The following is a 16035-nucleotide window of genomic DNA, read 5'->3' as shown; positions in this document are numbered from 1 at the left end:
CAACATGATGCTGCTTTATCTTCCAAAGATAGTGATGGTCATTATGGCCAAACAGTTCTATTTTTGTTTCATCAGACCAGAGGACATTTCTCCAAAAAGTACAAATCTTTGTCCCCATGTGCAGTTGCAAACCGTAGTTGGCTTTTTTATGGCGGTTTTGGAGCAGTGGCTTCTTCCTTGCTGAGCGGCCTTTCAGGTTGTCGATATAGGACTCGTTTTACTGTGGATATAGATACTTTTATTCCTGTTTCCACCAGCATCTTCACAAGGTCCTTTGCTGTTATTCTGGGATTGATTTGCACTTTTCACACCAAAGTACCTTCATCTCTAGGAGAGAGAATGGGTCTCCTTCCTGAGTGGTATGACCGCTGCATGGTCCCATGGTGTTTATACTTCCGTACTATTGTTTGTACACAGATGAACGTGGTGCCTTCAGGCGTTTGCTCCCAAGGATGAACCAGACTTGTGGAGGTCTACATTTCTTTTATTACGTGATGTCTTTGCTGATTGCTTGACATCATGGGAAAATCAAAAGTAAAGAGGCACTGAGTTTGAAGTACTTGAAATACATCCACAGGTACACCTCCAATTGACTCAAATGATGTAGGTTATCCTAACCGAAGCTTCTAAAGCCATTACATTTTCTGAAAATAATTTTGGAAATAATCTGTCTGTAAACCATGTCCTAACTGACTAGCCAAAACTATAGTTTGTTAATAAGAAGAAATTTGTGCAATGTTTGAAAAACGAGTTTTAATGACTCCAACCAACAGTGCCTAACGAAAGTATTCGGGCCCCTTGAACTTTGCGACCTTTTGCCACATTTCAGGCATCAAACATAAAGATATAAAACTATTTTTTTGTGAAGAATCAACAACAAGTGGGACACAATCATGAAGTGGAACGACATTTATTGGATATTTCAAACTTTTTTAACAAATCAAAAACTGAAAAATTGGGCGTGAAATTATTCAGCCCCTTTTACTTTCAGTGCAGCAAACTCTCTCCAGAAGTTCAGTGAGGATCTCTGAATGATCCAATGTTGACCTAAATCACTAATGATGATAAATACAATCCCCCTGTGTAATCAAGTCTCCGTATAAATGCACCTGCACTGTAATAGTCTCAGAGGTCCGTTAAAAGCGCAGAGAGCATCATGAAGAACAAGGAACACACCAGGCAGGTCCGAGATACTGTTGTGAAGAAGTTTAAAGCCGGATTTGGATACAAAAAGATTTCCCAAGCTTTACACATCCCAAGGAGCACTGTGCAAGCGATAATATTGAAATGGAAGGAGTATCAGACCACTGCAAATCTACCAAGACCTGGCCGTCCCTCTAAACTTTCAGCTCATACAAGGAGAAGACTGATCAGAGATGCAGCCAAGAGGCCCATGATCACTCTGGATGAACTGCAGAGATCTACAGCTGAGGTGGGAGACTCTGTCCATAGGACAACAATCAGTCGTATATTGCACAAATCTGGCCTTTATGGAAGAGTGGCAAGAAGAAAGCCATTTCTTAAAGATATCCATAAAAAGTGTTGTTTAAAGTTTGCCACAAGCCACCTGGGAGACACACCAAACATGTGGAAGAAGGTGCTCTGGTCAGATGAAACCAAAATTGAACTTTTTGGCAACAATGCAAAATGTTATGTTTGGTGTAAAAGCAACACAGCTCATCACCCTGAACACACCATCCACACTGTCAAACATGGTGGTGGCAGCATCATGGTTTGGGCCTGCTTTTCTTCAGCAGGGACAGGGAAGATGGTTAAAATTGATGGGAAGATGGATGGAGCCAAATACAGGACCATTCTGGAAGAGAACCTGATGGAGTCTGCAAAAGACCTGAGACTGGGACGGAGATTTGTCTTCCAACAAGACAATGATCCAAAACATAAAGCAAAATCTACAATGGAATGGTTCAAAAATAAACATATCCAGGTGTTAGAATGGCCAAGTCAAAGTCCAGACCTGAATCCAATCGAGAATCTGTGGAAAGAACTGAACTGCTGTTCACAAATGCTCTCCATCCAACCTCACTGAGCTCGAGCTGTTTTGCAAGGAGGAATGGGAAAAAATTTCAGTCTCTCGATGTGCAAAACTGATAGACATACCCCAAGCGACTTACAGCTGTAATCGCAGCAAAAGGTGGCGCTACAAAGTATTAACTTAAGGGGGCTGAATAATTTTGCACGCCCAATTTTTCAGTTTTTGATTTGTTAAAAATGTTTGAAATATCCAATAAATGTTGTTCCACTTCATGATTGTGTCCCACTTGTTGTTGAATCGTCACAAAAAAATACAGTTTTATATCTTCATGTTTGAAGCCTGAAATGTGGCAAAAGGTCCCAAAGTTCAAGGGGGCCGAATACTTTCGCAAGGCACTGTAAGTGCATGTGAACTTCTGAGTTCAACCTTCCATACATGCATACAGGAGGGGACTGAGTATGCACCCTTGTGGGGCGCCATGTTGATAATCTGTGTCAGGTAATGTTGCCTATCTTCACCATGTGGTCCAGGACCTAGCATCATAGGAAGGAGTTCAGACCCAGGTCCATGAGTTTATAGAGCACTATGGTATTTAAGGCTGAGCTGTACAGCATCCTCACATATGCAGTTTTTTGTCCGGGTGGGTAAGAGCATTGTGCAGTGTAATGGCGGTTGTGTCCTCCATAGAGCTTTCAGGTTGATAGGCGAGTTGGAGAGGGTTGAGTGTGTCGGGAAGCGAGGAGGTGATATGGTCTTTTGACTAGCCTCTTAAAGCACTTCTTGATGACGGAAGGTAGTACTACTGGTTGGTAGTCATCCAGTTCAGTTACTTACCCTTTCTTGGCACAGGGATGATTGTGGACATCTTGGAGCAGGTGGGTATAGAGGCCTGACCTACAGAGATTTGAATAATGTCTGAACACCAGCCAGCTGGTCTGCACATGCTCTGAGGGCACAGCTAGGGATGCAGTTTGGGCCGGCAACCTTGCGAGGTTTAGCACGTTTTAATGACTTGCATACATCCTCAGTGTGTACCTGAACTGTTGTTTGCACGTTTTGGTTATTACTTAGAAGCATTTTGTATCAAATTGGCCAGCAAGCTAGGTGTATTTCTGTAGAGAAACCCTGCCTGTTTTGAAGACCAGCATTGCGTATGTTTACATCACTATGGTGGTGATAGTACTATAGCTCGCCAGCCAGCCAAACTTGTATAGTTAGCGAGCAGCTGCTACTTACTAGCTAGGTAAACTCTTGCTATTTCACCAGCATCAGCCCATCCAACATCTCCCAGCAGTCAAAAAGCACATTTTTGGTCATGAATTTGTACTATATAGCCAATTTGACTTTGATGCTGTGGTAACTAGTGACAATGCAGTAACTAGTGACAATGCCCACACGTGTTAGCGCTAACATGTTTGTACGTAGGTGGTTCCAAATGAACTAAAGCCAGCCCTATAACTAACACGTAAGTCGAAAAACACTTACACATCATTGACACGTATTTCCGTAGTTCCTACTTCAGATTTCCGACTTCAAGCCAAAATATATCATACTTTTAGTAAAAGGTTGAAACATGGTGAAACGGCCACGTCCATTTGCGGTATTGCATCAACAACGAAGGTACTGCGAACAGTTAAAAAAAATAATGATGATAAATTCCACCCCTTGGACGACATTGTGCTCTTGTATCGCGTGTGCAATGTCATACTGCTCGAAGTTCCTAAACTCTGCACCAAAAACAATGGTGGTGGGGCGGCCAGTGGCGCTGTTTTCCCCCTACTTGAGATGGGTTTAATTTTCTCTTATTTCCTATTTGTGCTGTCCATTTGATTTCTGATTTAACATATTGCTCACACAAACAAGGTCTGCCTGTCCCTTTTCAAAAGTGGGGTGATTTGTAGTTTACAAGACACAACCAACAAATGTTACTGGTTTTAATTAAGAGCAAGTCTTTCTTTCCTTCCCTCCAGGCAGTAAGATTAGTTGCCCCCCTCCCCTTTTCCTCCCTACCTCTTCTTCCTGCCCTCCTATGCCCCCCTCCACCCTCTCCCTCGCCTCCCCCCCCCCCTTTCCCTACTCCCCAGTGGTGTAAAGTAATTAAGTAAAAAATACCTAAGTACTAAAGTATTTTATCTGTACTGTTTATTGTCCCAACTTTTCATTTTACTCCACTACATTCCTACAGAAAATAATGTACTTTTTACTACATACATTTTCCCTGACACCCAAAAGTACTCTTTACATTATGAATGTTCAGCAGGACAGGAACATTTTATAATTTACACACTTAACAAGAGAATATCCCTGGTCATCCCTACTTCCTCTGATCTGGCGGACTCACTAAACACAAAATCTTAATTTGTAAATTATGTGTAAGTGTTGGAGTGTGCCTCTGGCTATCTGTAAAAAAAACAATAGTGGTGCCGCCTATTTTGCTTAATATAAGGAATTTTAAATGATTTACTTTTGATACTTAAAGTATAGTTTAGTAATTAAATGTACTTTTGATATTTAAAACAAAATACTTTTAGAGCTACTCAAGTTGTATTTTACTGGGTGACTTTCACTTTTACTAGTCATTTTCTAGTAAGGTATCTTTTACTTTTACTCAATGACAATTGTGTACTTTTTCCACCACTGCTCCTCCCCTTCATCTCTCCCTCCTTCCTCCCAAGGGTGAAGCTGTAATTTAAGTGTAATTAATCAGTGTTTGGGATTTCTCTCAACGAGGCGTGCAGTCTATTTACCAAATGAGAGATGATGGTGTACATGTTTCTTTAAAAAATGTAAAAAAATAAATAAAAGTCTCTGTTCAGGAGAAGAAATGGATTGGGGCAGAGCGAAGGCAGGAGATCAAAGAAATAGTTGCCTTTTAATTTTTCTTTTTTTTTTAACGAATTTCTCAGTTAGTTTGTGTGGAGTTGTCTCTATATGTTCAGCTGCTAATGGGTGATTTTGAAAGGGAACCATATCCACCTGTAATAATGCTGGATCTGCTCAATTCTGCTGTCTCCTCTTCAATTAATTACACGTGTTGTGAGGATATTACGCCGGAAAGAGAAACAAGTTGTCTTTAATCCTCTTGGCTCTTCTGAACACTTTGCACAACTGTGACCAACCGATATGTTCTCTTTTTGCTTTTAACTACATAATTTTGACCAACCTAAACATCTGTCCTTGTGAGTGGATTTAGCATAGAGGCCTGTGTTTAACGATATCCTAACAGGGTGAGAGACGCACATGTTCCTTTAACCGAACAAGCATCTTGAAGGGTTTTGCTGGGCTCGGGGCAGAAGGCTGGCGTGCGTGTGTGCGTGAGAAGCGGCTGTCTCTCAGATGATATAATTATTGTTATTCTGGAGAGAGGAGCAGGAAGGAACACCTGGTTTTGATAAGTCTGGTTCCGGCAGTTAGAGAGGAGGACGCCCATAGCAGACCTGGGTTCATATTGTATTTGAAATCATTCCAAATACTTTAGCTGTGCTTGATTGAGAACTGGAGACAGGCTAATTACAAACGTGAAAGTATTTGAACCCAAGTCTGGCCCGTAGATAGCAGCCCTCACATACTGTCTACCTGCTGCTGCAGAGCTGTATTCAGACAAGTCCCCACTGAGATTTTGCGCACTCCTTATGATCATACCCTGTCCTGGCTACAAAGCTACTGCTGCCCACATGTTGTCTGTATAGTGGTGCAGGTTGGGTGTAGCATAAGTGCCGTTGTCTATATTCCTATTGTGTTCAACCACAGCTTCCTGGTTTGTCTCGTTTTGATCTTGGGACTCATTCCGTAGTAGTTAGGAGTCCTCTAAAGCATGTTGACAACCTGTTGAAAAAGCACTATATGAATCGAAATCTATATTTTAAATTTATATTGATTTTAGTTGGAATTGTGGGCCCGCATTACCAGTTGATCCACAACTAATTATACCCCTTTCCTCCCCTCCCAGCACCAGAGAGTATGGTATGTTATTAGTCCGGTCCGGCCCAGCCCCCCTGTGTCCTCTACAGCCCTATAATATTCAGGGAGCAGTGTGACCGGGGCCTGACCCTCCCCTCCATCTACCTCACGCTCAGCCAACAACATGGGACCCCGCTGGTCTGCCACATGGGATACAGCCAGTTAATTGCACCACACCACCACCCCACCCCCTCTCACCCTGAGCTGTTCATTTGAAGTTTTAAGATGCCAGTTGACTGTTGAGGCCATTTGACACACAGGGGTAAAGAAGGAGAGAAGAAGGAACATCAGAAGGAAGTAAGGAGTGCCTGGAGTCTCCCCTCCCTCTCTCAATTCAATTCAAGGGCTTTATTGGCATGGGTTACATATGTCAACATTGCCAAAGCAAGTGAAGTGACCATTACACTCACAAAGTTCCAAAAGAATAAAGACATTTCATATGTCTTTCATATTCATAGTGTTGTAATGATGTGCAAGTACAAAAGGGAAAATAAATTAATAAAAAATCAAATCAAATGTATTTGTCACATACACATGGTTAGCAGATGTTAATGCGAGTGTAGCGAAATGCTTGTGCTTCTAGTTCCGACAATGCAGTAATAACCAACGAGTAATCTAACTAACAATTCCAAAACTACTACCTTATACACAAGTGTAAAGGGATAAAGAATATGTACCTAAAGATATATCAATGAGTGATGGTACAGAGCGACATAGGCAAGATGTATGTAAACAAAGTGGCATAGTTTAAAGTGGCTAGTGATACATGTATTACATAAAGATGCAGTAGATGATAGAGTACAGTGTATACATATGAGATGAATAATGTAAGTTATGTAAACATTATGTTAAGTAGCATTGTTTAAAGTGGCTAGTGATATATTTTACATCAATTTCCATTACTAAAGTGGCTGGAGTTGTCAGTGTGTTGGCAGCAGCCACACAATGTTAGTGGTGGCTGTTTAACAGTCTGATGGCCTTGAGATAGAAGCTGTTTTTCAGTCTCTCGGTCCCAGCTTTGATGCACCTGTACTGACCTCACCTTCTGGATGATAGCGGGTTGAAAAGGCAGTGGCTCGGGTGGTTGTTGTCCTTGATGATCTTTATGGCCTTCCTGTGACATCGGGTGGTGTAGGTGTCCTGGAGGGCAGGTAGTTTGCCCCCGGTGATGCGTTGTGCAGATCTCACTACCCTCTGGAGAGCCTTACGGTTGTGGGCGGAGCAGTTGCCATACCAGGAGGTGATATAGTCCGACAGGATGCTCTCGATTGTGCATCTGAAGAAGTTTGTGTGCTTTTGGTGACAAGCCAAATTTCTTCAGCCTCCTGAGGTTGAAGAGGCGCTGCTGTGCTTTCTTCACGATGCTGTCTGTGTGGGTGGACCAATTCAGTTTTTCTGTGATGTGTACGCCGAGGAACTTAAAACTTATCATCCTCTCCACTACTGTCCCATCGATGTGGATAGGGGGGTGTTCCCTCTGCTGTTTCCTGGAAGTCCACAATCATCTCCTTAGTTTTGTTGACGTTGAATGTGAGGTTATTTTCCTGACACCACACTCCGAGGGCCCTCACCTCACCTGTAGGCCGTCTTGTCGTTGTTGGTAATCAAGCCTACCACAGTTTATGTTGTCCACAAACTTGATGATTGAGTTGGAGGCGTGGGTGAACAGGGAGTACAGGAGAGAGCTCATAACGCACCCTTGTGGGGCCCCAGTGTTGAGGATCAGCAGGGTGGAGATGTTGTTACCTACCCTCACCACCTGGGGGCGGCCAGTCAGACCCATGGTCTCGAGCTTGATGACGAGTTTGGAGGGTACTATGGTGTTAAATGCTGAGCTGTAGTCGATGAACAGCATTCTCACATAGGTATTCCTCTTGTCCAGATGGGTTAGGGCAGTGTGCAGTATGGTTCAGATTGCATCGTCTGTGGACCTATTTGGGCGGTAAGCAAATTGGAGTGGGTCTAGGATGTCAGGTAGGGTGGAGGTGATATGGTCCTTGACTAGTCTCTCAAAGCACTTCATGATGACGGAAGTGAGTGCTACGGGGCGGTAGTCGTTCAGCTCAGTTACCTTAGCTTTCTTGGGAACAGGAACAATGGTGGCCCTCTTGAAGCATGTTGGAACAGCAGACTGGGATAAGGATTGATTGAATATGTCCGTAAACACACCAGCCAGCTGGTCTGCGCATGCTCTGAGGGCGCGGCTGGGGATGCCGTCTGGGCCTGCAGCCTTGCGAGGGTTATCACGTTTAAATGTTTTACTCACCTCGGCTGCAGTGTAGGAGAGTCCGCATGTTTTGGTTGCGGGCCGTGTCAGTGGCACTGTATTGTCCTCAAAGCGGGCAAAAAAGTTATTTAGTCTGCCTGGGAGCAAGACATCCTGGTCCGTGACTGGGCTGGTTTTCTTTTTGTAATCCGGGATTGACTGTAGACCCTGCCACATACCTCTTGTGTCTGAGCCGTTGAATTGCGATTCTACATTGTCTCTATACTGACGCTTAGCTTGTTTGATTGCCTTGCGGAGGGAATAGCTACACTGTTTGTATTCGGTCATGTTTCAGGTCACCTTGCCCTGATTTAAAAGCAGTGGTTCGCTTTGTTTCACGCGAATGCTGCCATCAATCCACAGTTTCTGGTTTGGGAATGTTTTAATCGTTGCTATGGGAATGACATCTTCAACGCACGTTCTAATGAACTCGCTCACCGAATCAGCGTATTCGTCAATGTTTGACGCAATACGAAACATATCCCAGTCCACGTGATGGAAGCAGTCTTGGAGCGTGGAATCCGATTGGTCGGACCAGCATTGAACAGACCTCAGCGTGGGAGCTTCTTGTTTTAGCTTCTGTCTGTAGGGCAGGGAGCAACAAAATGGAGTCGTGGTCAGCTTTTCCGAAAGGAGGGCGGGGGAGGGCCTTATATGCGTCGCAGAAGTTAGAATAGCAATAATCCAAGGTTTTACCAGCCCTGGTTGCACAATCGATATGCTGATACAATTTAGGGAGTCTTGTTTTCAGATTGGCCTTGTTAAAATCCCCAGCTGCATTGAATGCAGCCTCAGGATATGTGGATTCCAGTTTGCAAAGAGTCAAATAAAGTTTGTTCAGAGTCATCGATGTGTCTGCTTGGTGGGGAATATATACGGCTGTGATTTATAATCGAAGATAATTCCCTTGGTAGATAATGCGGTCGACATTTGATTGTGAGGAATTCTAAATCAGGTGAACAGAAGGACTTGAGTTCCTGTATGTTGTTGTGACCACACCACGTCTCGTTAACCATAAAGCATACGCCCCCGCCCCTCTTCTTACCAGAAAGATGTTTGTTTCTGTCGGCGCGATGTGTTGAAAAACCAGCTGGCTGCACCGACTCCGATAGCGTCTCTCGAGTGAGCCATGTTTCCGTGAAGCAAAGAACGTTAGTCTCTGATGTCCCTCTGGAATGCTACCCTTGCTCGGATTTCATTAACCTTGTTGTCAAGAAACTGGACATTGGCGAGAAGTATGCTAGGGAGTGGTGCGCGATGTGCCCGTCTCCGGAGTCTGACCAGAAGACCGCTTCGTTTCCCTCTTTTACATAGTCATTTTTTTGGGTCGCCGGCTGGGATCCATTCCGTTGTCCTGGGTGAAAGGCAGAACACAAGATCCGCTTCGCGAAAGTCATATTCTTGGTCGTACTGATGGTGAGTTGACGCTGCTCTTATATTCAGTAGTTCTTCTTCATCTCTGTAATCTGAGAGAAATATATGTCTAATATGGACATACATTTGGCAGGAGGTTGGGGAGTGCCCATCTCCCCCTATCCCCCAGGCAGGCAGGGAGGACCAAACCAACATCATCTAGCCGCAGGAACAAAGGCCTATATATGGGGGTTGTAAATGGCCAATGTGTAGAGAGGGGAGAGGGAGGGTGTCGTAGACACACACACCTACCTCTCGGCCTGTATCAGAGGTGTGATGCTGTGTTCAGGGGGCTGTTAGACTGCTGATTGGATACAGGTGAGGTGGGTGACAAGGGTTCATTGCATGCTACTGTGTGTGTTTGTCATGTGTGTTGCTGCATCTGTTTGTATGTGACCTCCAGCCTCCTGCTGAGAGCAGAGTGTTAAACCCCAGGACGGCAGGCCCAGGAGCCCATAAGTAAAACCCCAAGGCACCACTTCATTCCCCTGCTAAATGAGAAATTGGGGAGCTACCGCCTTCCTCTCTGTGGTAGTAAACATTTTGTTAGTTTGTAGTTAGCCTTGTAGCTACCGCCGAAAATGTGCCTTTTTTTTTTGAATTTGAATCACAATAAAATGTCAGGTCTTTGCTCTGAAGATTGAATTCAGAGGAGTGAAGCCCAAATCACCCAGATATACGCTGTCAACCAAGTACAAATTTGCAGGCGAGAGCAGAGAACATCAATTCACATACACTGTGTAGCGTATGCCAATGTAATTCTCACCAGCACCCATAATAAACAGTTGTATTTGTTATGTTCGCTATGTAGTTTGTGTGAATTATTGTGTGTTCCTTTTTGACTCTCCTTACGTCCTACAGGAGCCACCCTACCGGTCTGCTCTAAACAGTATATAAAGAATTTAGCTAGTCTCGTTCTTTCTACTAACAGTGTTCTCTCTTGAAATTGGAGTTCCTTTAGTTTCCCAGCCCATAGCCTGCCTAGGCTATATGCCTGTGATCGACTCAACACCGGCAGGCATAACGTTACTGTCTTCAAATATATATATTATTGCCACTGGCATTAATAATATCATCATCAACACTAAATAGACACTAACTAAACATGTCATAATTCCAGATGTCACAGTGCACAAAGTCTATTCTGGCAATTTATCCTCATATTTTTTCCTGCGTTGCATAGCCGTGAGAATATACTTACTTTCAGATTTGACACTCATCAACACTCACGGCCTGTCTATTTTCTCATTTACTACCATGCATTCTAATTCCAGCGTGTACACGCTCGTTCGCACGCGTAAAAAAAAAGAGAAGCTTTTCATTTGATTTGGGCTTGTTCAGTTGTTAAATTCATCACGATTGGAGGGTCACGCTTCAACAAATGCCTTGCAAGCCTGAGGTTTTTACATGGCTTATGTACTGTCGCATAATGCACTTCAGATTGGTCGGAACAGAACTACCCATACTTCAAATATGCTGTTAACAAAATAACAAAAAAGTTCCAAAAATAAAGGGTTCAAATTGGTCAACAACTCAAGTTTCCTCTCCAGGAGAAGGTGTCTTGGTCAGCAACCTTACTGCCCAGAGTAGGCAGAGCTCGCTTCCAGAACAATTCCTCAGCGGAGTGGCCCTTTTCTAGCACATCCTGACCACAAGTGACCGGTTAAAACGCACACAGTATCTGACACGCACAGTACTTGAGTTCTCTATAGGGATATACAGTATATTGGATTAGAATAATTAAGGATCATTTACTTCAAATCTTAATCTTCAGCTCCTCGTAAAAGACTGAGGTCTGTCTTTCGCCGAAAGTGTTGGATGGAGAGACTGGGAGAAAGAAAAGTGTTGAAATGTGGAAAAGCATGTTTAAGAGGATGGAGCCTCTCCTGTATGACCTTTGGGAAATCTATTGATGAATAGGTTATGGTTGGGTTAAGAACACATGGAAGTGATACGGATGGTGGTGGAAGGTGGATACCACAGTTAATGGCTTCTCCTGTTCAGCCATGGTGGTCTAGTCTCTAGCCGGTCTCCCTCTTTCTGCTTCACTCCAAACACACACAAATGTTTAATTTATTTAACTAGGCAAGTCAGTTGAGAACAAATTCTTATTTACAATGACTGTCTACACCGGCCAAACCCGGACGACGCTGGGCCAATTGTGCACCGCTCTATGGGACTCCCAATCACGGCCGGATGTGATACAGCCTGGATTTGAACCAGGGTCTGTAGTGACCCCTCTTGCACTGAGATGCAGTGCCTTAGATCGCTGCACCACTCGGGAGCCCACATCTGTGGGTAGGGGCAGGGAGAGGTGGGAGTTTGTGTATGTTGATGGGACCATGTGTGTGTTGATTGGGAGTGTGTGTTGGTGGGAGAAAGGTTTGAACTAGTTGGGGGCCTCCATACACATCCTGAGAGGAACAGGCAAGTTCAAGACAATCATGCATTGACGTCAATGGAACATTTTTGCAAAAACTCAAGTTCCACATGGGGATCTGAAGGTAGGACTCAGGGTTTTGTAAATTTGATAAGTAAATAAATGAACTGATGCAAATTCTGCTCCATTACATGTATTTACTTGATTCCATTTAACTACCATAGGCCTCAAAGTAACAAGGCTTACTATGGTTTGAATTAGAGGTCAACCAATGTAGATTTTTTTTTTCAACGCCGATACCGATTGGAGGACCGAAAAAGACGATACCGATTTAATCTGCTGATTTTATATAAAAAAAATATAATACAAATTATTTTAATTTTATTATTATTTTTTTAATATATATTAAAAATATATATATATTTATTTGTAATCATGACAATTACAACAATACTGAATGAACACTTATTTTAACGTAATATAATAATCAATTTAGCCTCAAGGAAATAATGAAACATGTTAAATTTGGTTAATTAAATCGGTCCATATATAGCCTAGATATCGATCTATGAAGACTGTGTGATAAACGAAAAAAAAATAGCGTTTCATAACGTAAAGTCATTTTTTAAAATGAAAAAAGTTGACGATAAACTTTCACAAAACACTTCGAAATACTTTTGTAATGCAACTTTAGGTATTACTACACGTTAATAAGCGATAAAATTCATCAGGAGGCGATGTCAATTCTATAGGTGTCTGTCTGGGAAAAAATGTCAGGAGAAATCTCAACCAAAACATCCGGTCGGAGACCGGAGGGAATCGGTTCCCTTGATTCGGTTTGACCAAGAATCAAAGCCGAAGCAAATGACAAGACTCTAGACATCGTGTGGAAGCTGTAGGTACTGCAACCTCGACCTCATTTAATTCGGTTCACCTTTAACAATTCCTGGAAGTGGCGCATGGATATTTATTTCCATTTTCAGTGATCAGATTTTCCTGCACTTTTCGATGAAACGCACGTTCTGTTATAGTCACAGCAGTGATTTAACCAGTTTTATAAACGTCTGAGTGTTTTCTATCCACACATACTAATCATATGCATATACTATATTCCTGGCGTGAGCAGCAGGGCGCTGAAATGTTGCGCGATTTTTAACAGAATGTTCGAAAAAGTAGGGGGTAGGAGTAACAGGTTAACTGTAAGGTTGCAAGACTGGATTCCCAAGCTGAGAAGGTGAAAATATGTCGTTCTGCCCCTGAACAGTTATTTAACTGACTTGCCTAGTTAAATAAAGGTAAATAATATATATATTTTTATCGTCAAATCTCCGCTCAAAAATACAGATTTCCGATTGTTATGAAAACTTGAAATCGTCCCTAATTAATCGGCCATTCCGATTAATCAGTCAACCTCTAGTCTGAATGGTCTGTTATTGTTTCCCAGGCTTTGTATGAATCTATTTCCCTAGTTGGGGTTAATTGTGTGGCATTCTGTCTCAGCGATAAGGGCATCCTTTTCTAAAACGGCAGGATGGATAAGATCTTTGATATACTGCCAGTGCCAGCCAGCTATCCAGACTGTCAGTCAGCTATACAGTAGGGTCAGGACTATTTAGTAGCATGGCAAGGAAACAAAACACGAAGTGAATTTAACTTATTTTGGAAAACAGCCCTAATGTTTGAAACATACATCATGTTGTCATCCAGAGCCATGTATTTATTTCCACAAGTTATCATACACAAGAACCAGAGTTTGGTCCACTTTGCTAGAATTTTTGCACTGGGAAAAATATTGCGATACTGTAATCTTCCCGGCCCTACTATACAGTCAGCCAGTTATACAGCCAGGCAGCCGATCCCCATCCCGACAACTGTAGGGTCTATTTTTTATTTATTTATTTATTTTTAACCTTTACTAGGCAAGTCGGTTAAGAACAAATTCTTATTTTCAATGACGGCCTAGGAACAGTGGGTTAACTGCGTGTTCAAGGGCAGAACGGCAGATTTTGTACCTTGTCAGCTCAGGGATTTGAACTTGCAACCTTTCGGTTACTAGTCCAATGCTCTAACCACTAGGCTACATTGCGTTTTCCTTATTTTGTAGAATTCACCTTTTAAATTGTAGTAACAGCAGTGGTGTAAAAATACTTTGAAGAACTAAAGTGTACTTTACTATTTATTTTTAACTACTTTTACTGCACTACATTCCTTAAGAAAATAATGCACTTTTTACTCCATACATTGTCATTGACAACCAAAAGTACTCGTTACATTTAGAATGCTTTGCAGGACTTGAAAATGGTCCAATTCACAGATTTATCAACAGAGAACATCCCTACTGCCTTTGTAAATAATTATTTTTTATATATATATGTATTTATATATTTATATATATATTTATTTATTATTTAAAAAAATATATATATTTTGCCCCCAGAAACACAAATGAGCATACAAGTATGTTTAAGCATACATGACTGTTGAGTGTGTTGCCATACCTTTTACCCCCAGGTGCAGCAGAGCCTGCACACTAAAGATGAAGTTGCAGCAGATGTCTTGACCACACCCTGGCTGCTGTCCAGACAGAGGAAGTGCTGGAAGGTGTGTCCCTGGCACTGTTTCATGTCCATGTCACCTCCCTCAGAACCAGTGAATATCTCCAGGTTCTTACAGCGGGGCATCATCTATAGAGTGCACAACAATACAGGATATGGAATTAGGTTTAGTATGGAGTTGAATTCTCAATTTTAAAATCCTTAGACATGGGTAAAAAGGTAAACAAATGTCGGGCACTGGAGTTTGAGGAAGGTTGAGCGATACAGTATGTGCTAAATTGTGTATGAAAGGCATAAGAAGACTTGGCGATTCAATGGTCCAAACCTGGAGTCCTCTCAGGGCAATGAGGTAGAAGCCAGCATTGTCAACTTGAACGATAGTTTTGTTACAAACTGTTGCCTGTGCCTACTCTGGTGTTGGCACGTGCCCTCGAGCCAACAGCTTGCTGAAAGGCCTACAGTGCGGGGTAGGCACTGCGGGTCGGTTATGATGAGATTATTATGGATAATATTTGTATTTGTCAAACGGCATCAAAGATCATCATGTCACCAGAATAAGACCTTTGACATTTATTCGAAAGGAGCGTCAAACTCATACTGAGCACTTTCACCATCCAGTGAAATCATTTATTTTTTATTTGATTTCACCTTTAAATAAATAATCTGTAGCCTAATGAACTGCATGGTTTCCAGAGTCGTAAATGGGAGGACCACACTTTTCATCCCAAGTTTACTTCGATATGATGGTTATTATACAAGATACATTTTTACAGACACAATGTCCCACCATATAGTATAGAAGCATCTTTCTAACCAATAGACAGAAGCTGGTCATCCTCTCTATGTGACAAATGTCCTGTGCACAATGTCTTCATACAGCATCAAAGAAATTGGAGGAACACTCAGTATCACTAATGATTAAGTTACGGGATGATTGGTGTATGACCTGGTTACCTACAGGAAGTCCCCAGAGTGCTGTGTATAGAGGAAAGCCAAGGTACCCTACTTGGAACAGAATGGCCTCTTGTCTCTGTCAGCTGAGCAGAGAACAACTTCAAATTGTGTGTGGTTAGCCAACATTGTAAACCGCTATCATTTGATTCCGAGCCTGACGTCTGTTGGCTCCCCCTTCTCAGTCACTGACCTCTTCCCTGTCTGTTCTCAACCTACCTCTCTTCTGCCACCCAGTCATGCAAATCCTCCTCCTCTACTAAGCTCCTCGACTTAGGTACAATGCTCTTAGTTAAACCAGAGTTGTGTAGAAAAGCGAAACCACCTTGGCTTTGGTTAAACCACATGGCTAGATAGCTAACATTAACCTCGCTTGCCCTTATCAATAGCCTGCTTTTAATAACAGAATAACAAATAGCTACTTCAATTTCAATATTGAAATCCATAGTTGATTATCTAGCTAGTTGGTTAGCTAGTTTCTCTACTGGAAAACTATCAAACTTACCTCTTGTCAGCC

General features: G+C 42.4%; 1 protein-coding gene across 2 annotated transcripts in view; it reads left to right on the top strand.

The window, feature by feature from the left end:
* The window catches only part of LOC118399934 (interleukin-17 receptor D-like), a 61692-nt gene that overhangs the window by 23309 nt on the left and 22348 nt on the right, over positions 1–16035 (top strand). Inside the window, exon 2 of one of the 2 annotated variants that reach the window (XM_035796166.2) lies at positions 14524–14613. The exons of the other annotated variant lie outside the window; for it this stretch is intronic. Coding sequence (XP_035652059.1) covers positions 14524–14613 — 90 coding nt within the window. The remainder of the gene's footprint in view (positions 1–14523; positions 14614–16035) is intronic. 2 annotated transcript variants of the gene reach the window in all.

The sequence above is a fragment of the Oncorhynchus keta genome, chromosome 21, assembly GCF_023373465.1.
Source record: "Oncorhynchus keta strain PuntledgeMale-10-30-2019 chromosome 21, Oket_V2, whole genome shotgun sequence".
Lineage (NCBI taxonomy): Eukaryota > Metazoa > Chordata > Actinopteri > Salmoniformes > Salmonidae > Oncorhynchus > Oncorhynchus keta.
This window is presented reverse-complemented; position numbering and strand designations above follow the sequence as displayed.